A 15,956-nucleotide genomic window follows, 5' to 3' on the forward strand; every position below is an offset into this window, starting at 1 on the left:
TGTGTCTGAGTAGTGCAGCCTTATACACAAAAGGAGAGTGGGGGGACCTCTATATACAATTAATCTTCAACTTCATAGAGAGGATGTGCTTCTGGGAAGAATAGACTATGGGCATAAGCTCTCTGCCAAAGTGATTGCTTTAAATGATAGATTATTATAAAAAATGTGGCTACCAGCATCTCTTCATTTTGAAAAAAATGAATTGTCCTACATCCCCTCTCAGAACAAGTCCCTGGTGCTGCATGGGAGAAGCAAGCTGCAGGCTCTGGTTTGGCTGCTTTAGCATGGAATTCAGCACTGGAGGTGTATTCTGGCACAGTCCCATTTGCATCACTCCTTACTTTGTAACACCAGGCAGAACCATGCTTGGCTTATGGGTTTATGGGTCAGCCTTCAAGATGCTAGAGCCTGGGTGGAGAACATAGGTCCCCAGCTCTGTTTCCTAAGGGAAAAGACTGTTCCTAGGGCTAGGTACTTCATTTTTACATAATGCAAAATCTAATTTGAAGGTGTCTGTTTCTGACTTAAATTTATTATCTACTAATCAGGAACACTTACTTTCCCAAAGATCCCAGAATGATTTGGTTACTTACAGCTTTATTTTCTTGGTATTTCATCAATATTTTATGTTTGGCATTTTGCTTTCACTGACGCATAACTTTGAAAATGGAAGCATGTAGCAGATAGATAGATAGTCAGTTTAGAGGCAGCAAAACCAAAATGTGGTCATTCATTTTATACCTGTATTTAACATCAGCCCTCTCCTTTAATGTCATACTCAATTCATATAATAAATAGGAGATGGTAGATTACTTGCCATCTGGTTCAGTGCTGGAAAGTTTATTGAAACTCAGCCTTGATGAAGGATTTACCAAGGACCTTGACATGCAGATGAGTTCCTTGTATAAAGTTCTGGTTTAGGAAACTGTTTTCTAAGGAGGATATGTAAGGAAAATATGTCATGGAGTACTAAGGAACATTACGTAGTTACTGCGTGTAAGTCAGGACTATCACAGATCCACATTTCTCGGACTTAAAAAGCAGAAAATGATGTGAATCTTACTGCATTTATCTGCACCATTAGATGCTTCCCAAGCTCTGCCAGTAGAAAAGATCATCTTTTGGCTTCCAGGGACCCAGCTGGGAGAACAGTTCCTATCCTCTATAGCTCTCCCTTTTGGAGAAGCTACACAACAAGGTGAAAGTAATAAGGAGTTCAGGAACTGCCCTTGCACTTGGCCATTTATGGACCACCTAAAACGGCATCTTCACATCTCGCTCACCTTCCTGTGTGCCACCTTATAAAAGAGGCAAAATATTTCCCTGCATTAGCTGCTACGCTCCTACTAGTGATTCTGATTATCAATCATTAAAATAATTTTCCATATGTAAAGATTGAAGCTATGTATTTGTCATCTGACTTTACCTAAGATTGTCCACTCAATGATTTTTCTCTATCCCTAGATTTCTTGTATTTAATCTATCATCTCTTGAAATCTACCTCTTCACATAGAAGTTCTTTGATTCAGTGACTATAGATAATGCATTGAATAGGACTAAGCACATTTTAAAAAGTTTACACAATAAAAACATCTGCTGAGTTAAATCTTGAGAGGGACTGAGCATGTCTAGTTCCTCTGCTAGCAGTGCTGTTGGCAGGTACAAAACACGTCTGGGATTTGAACGATTATATTGAGACTCCTAAAGCCTCAGAAATTTTAGGGGATGGAGAATCTAGAAAGCGCAGATGTCTGAAACATGTCAGTATGATGAGTGCACACTGTAAAAACAAGGGAAAAGGAGTTCAGAGAGATGCTAACGGCATCTTTGCATGTAGCGTGTTTTAGAGCTGTGGATGTGTAGCTGTCACAAACCTTTGAGCATTTCAGTATTCAATAAGTCACATGGAAACACCTGATTATTTGCAAAAGTGTTTATAGAGTTTTATACAGACAGATCTTAAAATTTTACCTTAAGATTATTACTTCTGTAAACACTAGACTTGAACGTGTATAGCTGCACTGGTCAACAGGACGTGAGAGGAGATGCCTGTAGAACAATGTTGACCTGAGCCAAGAGCCTTAAACGAAGGCACGCTCTGTCTTTGAAGCTGTCTGAGGCACATACAGGATACAGTTCTGTTCTGAGAGCTGCTATATAATCAGGCTTGTCCTGTATTCATTACATTTTTTGCAGCAGAATGCTGTTTCACATTTGTCCTTCGATTTGTTATGGGGCAAACATTCAGTCTGGGAAGCAGCTTGCCAGGTTGGAGAGGGGATGGAGGAGAAGGGAGGAGTTGCCGTCCATAGCAGGGGACTGCAAAAAGACTGGAAGCAAGAGGGGGAAATAACATTCTTTATCCTTAATTTAGTGAGTTCTTAGTATCAATTGCGTTGCTCCATTTTTGGCATTTTTATGATTTTTATGTTCACTTCTTCAGTAGGAAACTTTGGGGCTTAAGCATCAAAAAGGTTTTTTTAATATCACTTTGTCACTCACTGAAGTTTCGGTATTTAATTATTGTGAAATGTTCTGAAGATTCTGAATTCCAAAATGGAGTTGATATACCCAGTAAAGGTCCAGCAGATGAGGAATGGTTGTTTTTATTGTAAAAGCTATCACAATAAATTATTAATAAAATATAAAGATAAAATGGAGATGATAAAATTGGAATTCTGAATATTCTCTGTGCAATTCATTGACTTTTTTCTGCAAAAAATTGAATGAGTTGTTTTTTTCATTGTTTAGAATTTATTCTAGTCACTGCAATGTTGTTCTTTTTTTAAACAGTAAATCAAAGGAAAAAGAAATTCTCCACAGATGTTGTATGTGTTTGATGTATTAGACACATTTTTGCAGTCTACTGCCTGAAACCTAGGGAATTCATTAACTCACAAGTTGCTGCCAAGGAGGGAAGCGGTCACATTTCCCAAGCTGGTGTGCCTGTCCCCCGGCTGGGGGATGTGGTAGGGCAGTCTTTGTCCTCTCTTGTATTTGGCTGGCTCTGAAGAAAGGGGGATTTCTTCAAACTGAAGGGCTGTTCTTGTTTCTCCCCTGACAGCGTTTGCTATTTAATTAACCTGATAAAGTCTGTAGCTGACTCTGTTTCCCATTGTGCAGCCAGAGATGATGATAGATGAGAGCTGGTGCTCCGCATCAGTCCCAGAGACCCCATCCCACATCACTGAAGTCACTGGCTTTAGCACAGACTTCAAAGAGAGAGGGACAAGACCCACAACTTTGGGAAAGAAGCAGAGTTACCACCTTTCAACCTCAGCAAAGCAAAGCAAAGCAGTTGCCTAAATATCACTTGTCCTGCGAGAGCACTCACTGGGCATATTTTTGGACACATCTATCTCAGCAGGGCACCACTGGATAGACTTCAGCAGTGAGACCAGGGCAGTGAGCCTGAGCACCAGTCAAGTTGGTTTCTTTAAGGATGTTAATGCCACCCCTCCCAATTAGCCAAGGAAGGCAAATGAAGACTTAAAATGGCAGTACAGCGTGGCAGGAGATGGCCAAACCTCATCTGCATCTAGGGTCTTGCAATAAACAAGAGTCAGTAAAATACCATCTCCCCGGATTTCTCTACTACTGCTCTCCAGAAAAGAGGCTCCACCCAGGGGAGCCTGAGCCTTCTCTGTGGCCATCCTGACCCAATGGGCTTTAGCATCGCTTGGGGATTTGAGCTGAAAGGTGTAACTGTGTGAATGATGGAAAACCTCATGTGTATGCTTCAAGTGGGGAACTAACAGAAAAAACCTGAGTGAGAATGTTGTGGTCATTTGTAAAAGATACAGGCAGCACTGCCATCACCCACTGCCTCCTGTCACTCCTGGGATAAATTACTTAAACTCACTGTGGCTTCATTTCTCCCCCCCCAAATTGAAGCTGGTTTAGAATTTAATAGCCCTCAGGATAAATAACATATATAACCCTGAGCTATAGTCTGTGACACTCACCAGTACCCGAATGGGGTTTCAGATGTTGCTTTTGATCTATAAAATGCCAAATGGTTTGCTTGTGAGACAGCCCCCGTCACTGCACCATGCTGCTGGCATGGCCGTCCCTGGAGAGGCACCAGGTGGAGCAGCGTGTTTGCATCAGGAAGGATGTGCATTCCTTCTTCTTGGTGGAAATCTCTCGCTTGCAAACTCCTTCCACCTCTGGATCTGTGAGAGGTTAAGAGAAATGGCTGGGTTCACATTACAGAAGAATTGCCATCAAAAACAGTTGTAGAGGATTCTGAGAGGCAGACATGGGTTTTATTTCTCTGTTGTTGTTTGAACTGCAAGTAAATATAAGAAATACCAGCCACTATAAACTTTCTGAGATACAGTCACCTAACAGCTAACAGTGACCTTGTTGAGCAGAGAGGTACCTGCTACCGTTCGCTTTTCCTTTTGATCCTATTAGCAATGTTTCAGCCCATGTCACTATTTTCTGAACTAAAGGTTCAATATTTGAAGTAACCTGGAACAAAGCATTTCCTTCTGATAAGTGCATTCAAAAGAATAGTTTCAACATTCACTGTTTAACGTACTAGGATTAAAGGTGTAGTAATCCACTCAAGTAAGATTGCCTTACTTTAAGCCAAAGGGTGTTAAACAAACAACCAAGTTTGCACTAATTTGTAGGAAACTACAGAAAGGCTCTGAGGGGAAGAAGATTGCTACCTGATATTGGTTTTCTGTTAAAAAATACAGTTCTTTTGTCTAGTGATGAACTGCAGTGAATTCCAGAGGGAGGGACTAACAGATGACATTTACATTCATCCATGTATTAGAGGCTGATTCAAAAAAAATCAAAGGAATGTATACTGGTAAAACTACTGAAGGTGGCTGCTTTTATTTCAGATTAGAAGAAGAGTTCACAAATCCACAGCTCATCTGCTTTTTTCCAAATAGATGTGCCTGTCTACTAAAAGATAACACCTTTCTCTAAAAGCTTAATTTTGCTTAGTAAAACATAGCATTTTTTCCTTCAGGTTTTATTTTCTTTTAGATCTGTAATGGCTGTAAATCAGGTAATGGAATAACATTGATTTACAGCAGCTGTGATCCAGTTCCTCCTTTAAAAATGCAAATAATTCCTCTGGTATTGGTCTCATGAAGAATAACAGTAGTAAATACATAAAGCCTTGTAGTAAATACAAAGTCAGCCTTGGCTCAAGGAAAGGCCAGCTCCAATGTTTTCATTGGCATTAATTCTAATTACTCAGTGGCATACTCTTGGGGTTTTTTTCACTTGTGTTTGCCATGATGAAACACATAGCAGATGTATTTATCGGTCTGTTAGCACCTTGCAATGAGCCATTAACATGTGTTACTGTTTATCTCCCCTGTGTCTTTCTCGTAGGAATTATGTCTGACCACCAGTTTGGAAACCAGTTTATGTGCAGTGTGGTTGCGTCACACGTGAGCCATCTCCCGACTACAAACCTCAGCTTTGTTTGGATTGCTCCACCTGCGGGGACGGGCTGTGTCAACTTCATGTACGTATATATGCAATGCCTATGAGAAGATGATCACTTTGGAGACAATGAAATGATCTAGGACGTTATGGATCAAGGAGTCAGTCCTGCAAAGTGTAGATTTTAATAAGAAGTAAGAATATTGAGTTCTTTCTGGCTAAAGAGTTTCTGTGCATATTAGGACTTTATATTTAAAAGCATGTAAGGAGACAGTGTTTTGTAGTGTAACGTGCCATGACAGAAATAATGTACAAGTGCATCAAGCCTAGCATTTCAATAGAAATGGATTCCTCTTAGTTATTAATCATATCATTGATTAGGATATGATTTTTTTGCATTGACCTGTTTTTTTATCTGTTGCATTTAATAAGAGTTAGAACATCACACAGATGTATTATTCAGATTGTAAACATCAACATAAAATACAAGCATTTGAGAGTACTCCTACTCAAGTATTTACTGTTCCTAATAATAAACACTTTTAACTTCTGCTTAATTCAGCTAATTTACAACCTGGACAAAACCAAGAGGTTATTGTTACAGTGTTTTTTTGTAATTTGTTTTAAAGACCTAGGTCATCATTTGATGATTTAGTACCATATAAAGTGCTAACAAAATACACAGCTTAACATGAATTATTAGAATATATATTACTATATTTTACCTTTAAAGTAATTTCTAATTATTTGTCCCAAAATTTTGGTAGATGAGATTTGAGAGAGAAAATACACCTAGAGTGGAGTTGAAAGTAGAAAATATTTCAAGTTTAACCCTTTCATAGGAAAACAGTCAGACTGCTCCCTAATTAGATAAGTGAACAGTTGCAACATTTCAGTGTGTGAGACCTTTTCTGTGTTCCTGTGACTGTCCTGTTTGTCAAAACAAATCTTCCTCTGAGTATTATTGCCTTTCTATCTATACTGGGAAGCTGCAGGTAAGCGCCCCATAATCAAGTTGTTTTACTGTTTAACACGTTGTAAAAAGTGAGTGACTTACTTCTTTGAGAATGTAACTTGCTGATGGTGAACACAGTATCTGTTGATTGATTGAGCTGTGTCTTTGATACGTCCACTTTTTTTTTGCCTATACTGTTACAATAAGTTATTTATTAGCTGCGATGACAATGTCAAGACATTTTTATTTCTAGTTCTCTTTTTCTTCTAAACGTCTAACAGTAAATTGGGAAAAAAAATTAGTTTTGATGAGTGGTGACTAACTTCTGAGAATGTATTTGTTTCTCATTAACGTCTACAATGTACCAGAGAAGCTGTTTACAATATTTAAAATTCCCATTCATTATTTGACAAAAGTCAAATTTGATGAAATATTTGAGGAAATACTGTCACTGTTTTACTTAAATTCTGTGTCAGAAAAGTTAGCCTCATAAAAGAGTTGTATATACCTTGAGGAAATCTGTCAGCTATGTTTTTTCTGTGGACAGTCTGCGAATTTTATACTTCCTTTAATTCCTCTCTAAAAATAGTTCCCTTTGTTGATCAAGTTGTAGCAACTAAATTTTGTTCTTTGAGTTGCCTGAGAAAAATGAGATATGAGATTTGCATCTTCTCTGCATACTCTTGCATACTCCCTTTCTTTCTCATATTTTTGTTTTTCCTGCTATTCAAGAAATAATTGTTGGTCCTAGCTTGCAGAGTGACTGTGAATGTATTTATTTATATGAGATGTGACCCTTCATTGCGAGTTTTGACGTCAGTTTATAAACAGTTATTCATTTTCCTGTGACTGATTTTTTTTTTCCCATGGTTTTGTATTGGGTTTTTTTGTTCATGTTCGTCATTGCTGAAGAAGAGCTAACAAATAGCTCTGTAGAAATACAAATACTACTATGACTGCTGATTCCCATTTAAGTGAAATTAAAGGGACATTTTTTAAGGCAATGAGTGCTTGCCTATCTTGAAATCAATGGAAGGTTCATCATTGGCTTCAGTGGAAACAGAGTTAGGTCAGCACCCAACAGTTTTGGAAATCCAACCTGTAATTCCCTGTTTGTATAAGCCATAATGCACCTCTTCAGCATTAGCACCTCTTCAAAAACAGTGGTGTTTGCACTATGTTAGTAAAGTCCTTAGCCATGCTGCAGTGTGCAGAACATACATAGCAGAAATTTGAATTTATTCTTGACTATGTAATTTGCAGCATGGGTGTACACCTATGTATGTCCGCAGTCCGGGTGCAGAGACACCAAAACTGTCTTTCCTTGCTATCCATGAAACTGGCAGGGCTGAGAGGTCTGATCCTGCACTGCCGAGCCCAGCAGTGCAGCCGCTCCTAGGGTCCCTGGCCCAGGTGTCCGTCGGTCTCAGTGGCTTTACAGACTGCCTCACCCCACGGTATAAGGATGCTCCATGGGTGATACTCGTTTGTCTTTGAGGATGAGCAAAACGATGCAGTTATGTCAGTTTGGTGTCCTGTAGCACAAATTCAGACAAGAGTGGAAATGCTCAGCTTCTCCGAAGTCGGTGTTTACTCCAGCATCACACTTGGCTGCAGGACTTCTGGGTAAATGTGATCATCAGTTGAAGGAAATGAAAGGAGGAGAAATATGTTTTGCCTCTAATTCTCCTCCTCATTTTTTCTTCAGCTGCCCACACTTTCTTGCCTTAGCTGTTGTTTCCCCTGCCTACTAAATCACAAGTTGCAGTAAACAAATCTCTTTTTTTGGTGTGGTGTTAGTCTGCCTGCTTTACCCAGTTCTCTGACTTCAGGGTTTCCAGAGAGTTGGCTCTACCTTGTTTGTCTCCACTTGCTCCTCTATAGCAAATAATTAACTTAATATTTTTTAACACTTGAGACTAACTACCAGTCTAGTTTAAATTTAATATAAATTAAATTAATTTTAATTTAAGTTTAATTTAATATAAATTTAAAATATTTACAAAAGGTACCTGAATTTATAGACTCTGACAACAATGCAATATAGGTAAGAACTTCCTACGCTGTTTGTTGCCAATACGTCTGTGATTCAGATCAGCTTATTAGTCTTTGACCTCTCTGGGGATGGATAATAAGGTTATTAATTAACACTAGCTTTGGTGTGCGATTTTTGCAGTGTTGATACCTCTCCCTGGACAATTCTCAGGAGGAACTGGACAAAGGTCAACAGGCAAATCTCCCACAGGCCAGTGCATGGCTAGCTTTTATTAACTGCACATACTATTGACCTGCTCTGGCTTCCACTGGGATCATGGACATGTGTCATGGTTTAACCCCAGCCAGCAGCTAAGCACCACACAGCCGCTCGCTCACTCCCCCGCGGTGGGATGGGGGAGAGAATCGGAAGAGTAAAAAAAGTGAGAAAACTCGTGGGTTGAGATAAAGACAGTTTAATAGGGAAAGCAAAAGCTGTGCACGCAAGCAAAGCAAAACAAGGAATTCATTCACCACTTCCCATCGGCAGGCAGGTGTTCAGCCATCTCCAGGAAAGCAGGGCTCCATCACGCGTAACAGTTACTTGGGAAGACAAACACCATCACTCCAAATGTCCCCCCCTTCCTTCTTCTTCCCCCAGCTTTATATGCTGGGCATGATGTCATAAAGTATGGAATATCCCTTTGGCCAGTTGGGGTCAGCTGTCCCGGCTGTGTCCCCTCCCAGCTTCTTGTGCACCCCCAGCCTCCTCGCTGGTGGGGTGGGGTGAGAGGCAGAAGAGGCCTTGACTCTGCGTAAGCACTGCTCAGCAATAACGAAAACATCCCTGAATTATCAACACTGTTTTCAGCACAAATCCAAGACATAGCCCCATACCAGCTACTATGAAGAAAATTAACTCTAGCCCAGCCAAAACCAGCACATTCGGCTAATAAGTAAATATTTAGAAGTACCCTTTTATAAAATACACTTCTAAGAGAAACACAGAAACCTACTGGTGTCCCTGTAGTACATCTCAGTGTAATTCTTGAGTATTTTTTCACAAGATACCTCCAGATGAGCTGAGGAAATAAAAGCTAAAATGCATCATTTATTGCAGAACAGCTTTCTTAGCAGTAACTTAGGACTATTTTGAACAGATGTTGAGCACCAGGGGCTCCTAAGCAAATTGCCAGGATCTGTAAATGCTCTTTACCACCAAAAAATAGTAGGTCCTCCTTTACACTAATAAGTGATTTCTCTGTGTGCAAATTTGTAAAACATTATCTTCATAATCCTTCAGCTAGGTTTCACTGTTTGTAATTTCTGCCCTAAGCTCACACTAACCTAGTTAAAGCTCAGCCTGCCAGGGGGGATAATAATGGCTGTTAAGCAGGGTGGCACGCTGAGTTACATCTTAGGTTGTTAAGCCTGTTGTTTTATAGATGGCTTAACTTACTAGTTTGTAAAAGTAATAAAGCTGACCTAGATTGCAAAAGCATATTGTGTTTTGACCATCAGCATCGTTCGCTGCAGAAGTTCCAGCTGTATTAGGTAGAATAGGTTGCTATAGAAATTAGTTTGGAAAATAAGTATTTTTCTTATATAGCCATTTTTGCTAGTCATTGAACAGGTGTCATAATTATGATTGTGTCTATACATATATTCACTGTAACCTCTATTAACAGTGGACTGGACTTCTGTAATGCTGTCTGCCTGAGTCTGTAGGCAGTGTCTAATAACCCATGTAAGAGTTGTGAGCCATCACAACTGATCTTAAAATTCTGTACATCGAGAAGTCTTTGAAAGTACTAAAAAGCCCAACTGCATATTATTTGACACCTAATTAGCACAGCTTATGGTGCAAATGGCTAAAAAGGAACAGGAATAGCTGTGGTGGTGTCCCCTATGAAGACAGAAGCAAGAGAGCTGTGGTTGCTGAGGCAGGGCACTGGCACATCTGTTCTCCTGAAGCAGGAGCAACTGGTTCTCAGCACAGCTCCTGGAAAAAGTTTGGTTCTGAATGCTGAGGCAGACAGCTGAACTATTGAAAGAAACTTGGAAGAAACTTTCAAGAAAAGAGATGTGTTTTTCACTGAGAGTATGCTTTTTCCCATAATCACCGAATGATACAACTCCTTTCTGGGAAATTTGAAGTACCCTGCTCCAGAATTGGTCTTTTCATACCCATGTGTTTAAGCCTGTTTCTAGGAACTGGCAACTGTGTTAATGTATGAACTTGAAATATCATGCTGTACAAACACTACAGAACATAAAGACTGTGATTGAGAGGCTTGGTTACCTATTTAAAGCATTTGTAGAAAACCTATGATAATAATTATGGAAATATTGAATAAACATCCAAGAAGATTACATGGTTTGCTATATTAGTCCTCTAGCCAGAGTGGGAAAGGGCTATATTGTCTGAAGGAACCACATTGCCCTGGTAAACCACTTAGCTACACTGTCATTTAAGACACTGTTTACTGTTTTTTTCATTTGTTTGAAAGAAATACAGAGGATTATCTTCAAGATTAAGTACACAATTATGTTTACTCTATACACAATTATAATACACAGAAATATTAAAACTGGAAAGTAAACAGAAAATAGCAAATATCAGAACTAAGGTCCATTAGGTCCCTTGTATTTATATATAATCACTCAACTCTTAAATATATTGTTGTATAAGTTTTTATCCCTCATGTTCTTATGATGAAACAGAATTGTACAATGAAATACATTGTTGTTCATAGCATCCCAGTTGTTGCTATGATTTGCAATCTTTGCAGTTGGTTGAAGAGTGTGTCGTAATGCACGTGGAAACCTTAATGTATAGACAGTCTTGGCCTTGGGGTTCTGTGAAACACCAGCTCCCTGCTTCAGTTAAGTGCTGCCCTTCTCTTCCTACTCTTTATTGCAAGGTAAGGGTGAAGCAGGATATTTCTTACCGCTCTTTTTGATATTGGTGTAGACTCTGTTTGAGACGAGGATGGTACAGGCACCAAATAAGATACAGTCCTTGTTTGCAGTCAGGGTAGTTCTGACATTAGTCCAGTGTTGCAGTCATTTTATTTTTCCTTATTGCTTATAACTTATGGCTTGTGGAAAAAAAATAAATCATCAGTAATTGTTCCTTGTTGGTGTGCCAGTTTAGTGGAACTATGAAGAAAAATTACTCCTTTGCTTGGTTTTCCACTTCCCTGGGTAGAGGCATTGTTGTACTGTCAATCAGCATTATGTGTAACATTCTGAAAATCATGAGCCAATATTTGATTCAGATCTTGGCTCTGCTCTCATGTCCCATATTGATGTGGTGCCCAGATTACCTCCTTCATCTTCTGTGTTTGTTAATTTTCCAGTGAAATGCAAACACCGTGCATGGAATCATTGTGGCTCCTCTAAGTATCACCCCAAGCAGCATAGACTCAACTGACTGTGCAGAATTAGATTTAGCTTGTCTATTAGTTTTGTCTGAGTTTCATCTGTTTTGCATAGTGGTAAAGCAAACAGCAATGACCAATGCGTAATTCTGGGTGTTTTCAGAAACTTTGTTAGCAGAAGATGGTAGCACAAAGTGCAGTGTGATGGTAAGTATTCAAAAGTGTTCAGAGCAAAGGAAGAAAACCATGAGGGAGGATGAAAGCTGGTTGCACCTGATTTTCCACTCCTCAAAGGGATTTTCAATTGTTTTCAACTGGAGATAGGATATGTAGATATCTCCAGGTGGGTATTTATGTGTGAGCTGTGTGTCTGTATCTCCCTTGAGAGTTAATGGAGGTGCAATCTGGTTCCATAGACATCTAGGGCCTGACATTCAGCTCTACATCTAGAGAGAGGTACCTGCAGGTTTAGAAGGTCTCTGTAGCTCTACTAGTTTCCTTAGGACATTCCAAATTATTTTAGATATATTTAGGCAGCTGAATCAAGCCCTAGGTCTCCACTGACCAAAACAGATCACTAGCTACCTAGCTACCATGTAGACCTTTATATAGGCACCTATTTTAAGCTTTTTTAAATCTGGGTCTGAATCCCACCCAGTCTTAGCTGCCTAACCATAAGCACCTTGTGCCAAATCATGAAAATGAATTTTCCATCCCCACCACCCTCAACAGTCAGTAACTTTGTCTGTGTCAAGAATTTCCAATGAGCAGGCTGCTCAACAGTTGAAATCTGCTGAAGGGTATGAATAAAAAAGGCAACTTTATAAAGTTCATGAAATCCTGCATTTTTTTTCCTTTTTCCTTGGAGGTAAAGCCTGTTGTCTAATATTCTCTTAGATGCCTGATACTCCTACTAAAAGCCCACTTCAAAGAGAAGAATGTTCAATTTTTAACATTTTCTCCAAGTCTGCAGACAACTGGCCATTTGCTATTTTAGGCTTCTCATGCTGTGTAGGCACAAGAAAAGCGGAACCAACAAAGCCAGGAAGAATGGGTATGTGAACATTTATTAAAAATAAAAGCACATGAAAATTCTATTGATGAGTTAGTTGAACTTAATTCAAAAGATGAGCAAAAAGCATAAAATGTTACTTTTATCAATATTGTGTAATGCTGGAATAGAAACTGCAAGATGATACAATATTAAGATGGTTTCTTTTCTTTGTATGATACAAATTTAATATATCACGTACTTGTAATATATGATAACAGAAGGCAGCTCAATATAGCCTTTGGCTACTCTGTTAAGATTTTGGCATGGTTCCATATAGGACTCTGGCACCTCCTGCATGAAATAAAATGAAATTCAGTCATTTTCTACTGGTATTATCTAAATAATAAAACAATCACGGTGAGAATTACTTCCCTTCTTACAAATGTTCATTCGGCAATTCTAGAAGCAGAGATTAGATTTTATTTTCTTCCCTTTCTGAGCAACATACCCATTATTTTTGTGCATGAGACCATCAATTCACAATCCGCAGTACAGTTATCAGTAGTTGTGTTTAAAATTCTCTCTTGAACTTCGCTTTTCTCTCTCTGAAATTTAACCTCAGTGTTATTTTTCAGAGCATATTTTAGTTCATCAACAACATAAATCTTTGTTTCATTCAAAGAGGTGCTTTGTCTTCCCATTTTCTCAAGATGGCTTAATTTTGAAAACATGACTAGACTATAAAATATATTACACACACTCCAAGTTTCCTTCCACTAAGAGGTTTTCCTGTGTAACAAAGGAATTGAATGAAATATCATTTGGCTGCTAATAATTGATTGATAACAAACCTTTCAAAATTACATCCTAGAAGAAGTATGCTCAATGAAATAAGCACGGAACAGTTTTTGTGAATTCTTTTGGAAATGTTGGTTATACAAAGAGTGAGCAATAAACATACATGGAATCATTCTGTACAGGTAAACATATAGTGCATAAAAACACAAGTACAGGCAAAGGCAGAAGACAATTGTAAGAGGTGTTTTAGGAAGCTAAATTTCAGTATTGCAGACAAGTCTGTACAACTGGACACTGTGTCTGCATGGAAGCCCTTTGTAGCTCTGGAACGTCCCCTTGGTTGACTGAGAGAGTCTGATCATTTCAATGCCATCTCTGAAGCGGATAATACAACATGTGTCCAGTGCATGAATGAGTTTGAGATAAGTGTATTGTCTGTATACTTCTTTGGGAAGCACTTGACTTCTTGCAAGGGACTATTACTAAATAACTTCGTGAAGAGCTCAATACTGCAGGATGCTGAGCACTGGCCTTGATCCAGCAGAGCAATCACGCATGTCCACGCCGTCATCAAAGGCACAGACAACACTTTTTGTAGTTTTTAAAATTCGTGCTTTCAGATTACGTGTTTGAAATTTTGCTTTGTTTGTGTACACAGCCGAGGACATATAAGGATGCTCGGTCCATATTCTCAGTTCACACAAGTTAACTTACTTTTCTCACCTTGTTTGTTTGGATGAACTTTAATAGAGTGATCTACAAAGTATTATGTAGACATGCAGTAATATTCAGCAAGACTTCATGTGTGTGTATAAAATATGAAAACTTGGGTATGATGAATGTGAAAATCCAGTAAGACAAAAAAAAAATCTCTCCCTTTTTCTATACTACGATGGTCTCCTCATATCTAGTTCTAGCAAAAGTTTAAAAACAAAAAAGAAAGAAACCTTATACTTGAAGATATAAAAAACATTAGATCAGCTTTTGCTGGCCACATGCTGGGAAAATTTGGATTTGAGTATTCAGAATGACCATGACCTCAAACTAGCTGACAGAATGAACTCTAAAACATCTCTCATCATTATTGTTTAAACAGTACTTAACAATAGGGTGTATCCCTCCCTTCTCAGTTTGAGAAACTCAAATCTATTATTAATATTTAGATAATTCTTATCTGTGGATGTAGAATGAAATATAATTCAATCTGTTTATAATTATAAATTATAAAATATTACAATAGTATTATATATAAAACATTACAGAATAAATAATAGAATATAATAATCCTTCTATAATCTCAGTATATACATTATACAAATGTCATCAGAATGGAATTGCGCTAGGAAAATATTTGATAGTACCTGTCTTTATCTGATTTTTTTGCAGTATTCACAAATGAGAATTACTTCTTTTGGTGTCATTCAGAATACAATCATTGCTTATATGCAATGGTCTGTATATGATCATATTGTGGTCTATATATGTTCATGAACTCTGTCCTCCAGAGCCAAAGACCCCTGAGGTCAAGAATGCTCCAAAGCTTGCAGAGGTTTCTAACACAATCATTGTTTGGCAGGTAAAATAGGAAATATAGAGAGGTAAATGAAATAGTTAATAATAATTCCCTTGCTTTGTTTTTCTTCCATTCTTGCCATTAGAGAGGTTTAAACCAGAATCTTTTAATAGCGCTCTCCCTTTTTCTCCACTGTCTTGCACTATTCATACTCTGGAAAAATGGAAGTCATTCCTGAATGACTCCTGAATGGGAGACTCGTTCCTGAATCCAGTGTGGCACGTCTGTCTTGTCTCCTTTTCTCTTATGGCCTGGGATACACCCTTTTTGAAAATCCCCTTGATAAGTGGCACAATCATCAGCATCATCAGATGCACACAGCCACCCCCAGGTGAGCACCCTCCCTCCTCTACTGTGGCAGCATGGTCCTTTCAGGCAGCAGCCCACATGGGGTCCATCTGTGTGACAAGAGAGCCATCAGATTTTAACGGGTGTCTATTGCTAGCCTGTACAACAATGCATTGGAAACTTCTATCCAGTGTGGAAGTAAAAAAGGTAATCTGAAAGAGATGCACAGCATTAACTTTCAGAATTAATAAATGCTGCATCCATTTCCCAAGTCATCATATCTGCCTTAATAGCCCTGTTAAAAGGCCAGAATGGTTGTCTTAAAGTGTTATATTACTTGTATCTTACTAGGTGTGATTACTTAGACTGTGGCTGTGACATATTGGTGGGCCCGTGAGCTGTTTGGGGCAGAGACAGCATCACAGCAGGAGGTTTTGGTCCAGCCAACTTTCGCACATTGGCTGCTCAGCAGTTCCTGGTGGGCAGCAGCTCAGTCATGGGAGCAGAAGTCTCAGACAGGTATCAGGATGGCACCTGCTCTGATCATGATGACATAGTGGTGTTGTAATGGTGGAT

At 38.9% G+C, this 15,956-nt stretch overlaps 1 protein-coding gene across 1 annotated transcript in view; it reads left to right on the forward strand.

Moving 5' to 3' along the window:
- Nucleotides 1-15,956, forward strand: part of RELN (reelin) — a 297,658-nt gene that overhangs the window by 78,353 nt on the left and 203,349 nt on the right. The window contains exon 3 of the mRNA XM_050915640.1: nucleotides 5,362-5,497. Coding sequence (XP_050771597.1) covers nucleotides 5,362-5,497 — 136 coding nt within the window. The remainder of the gene's footprint in view (nucleotides 1-5,361; nucleotides 5,498-15,956) is intronic.

Source organism: Gymnogyps californianus, chromosome 1, assembly GCF_018139145.2.
Source record: "Gymnogyps californianus isolate 813 chromosome 1, ASM1813914v2, whole genome shotgun sequence".
Lineage (NCBI taxonomy): Eukaryota > Metazoa > Chordata > Aves > Accipitriformes > Cathartidae > Gymnogyps > Gymnogyps californianus.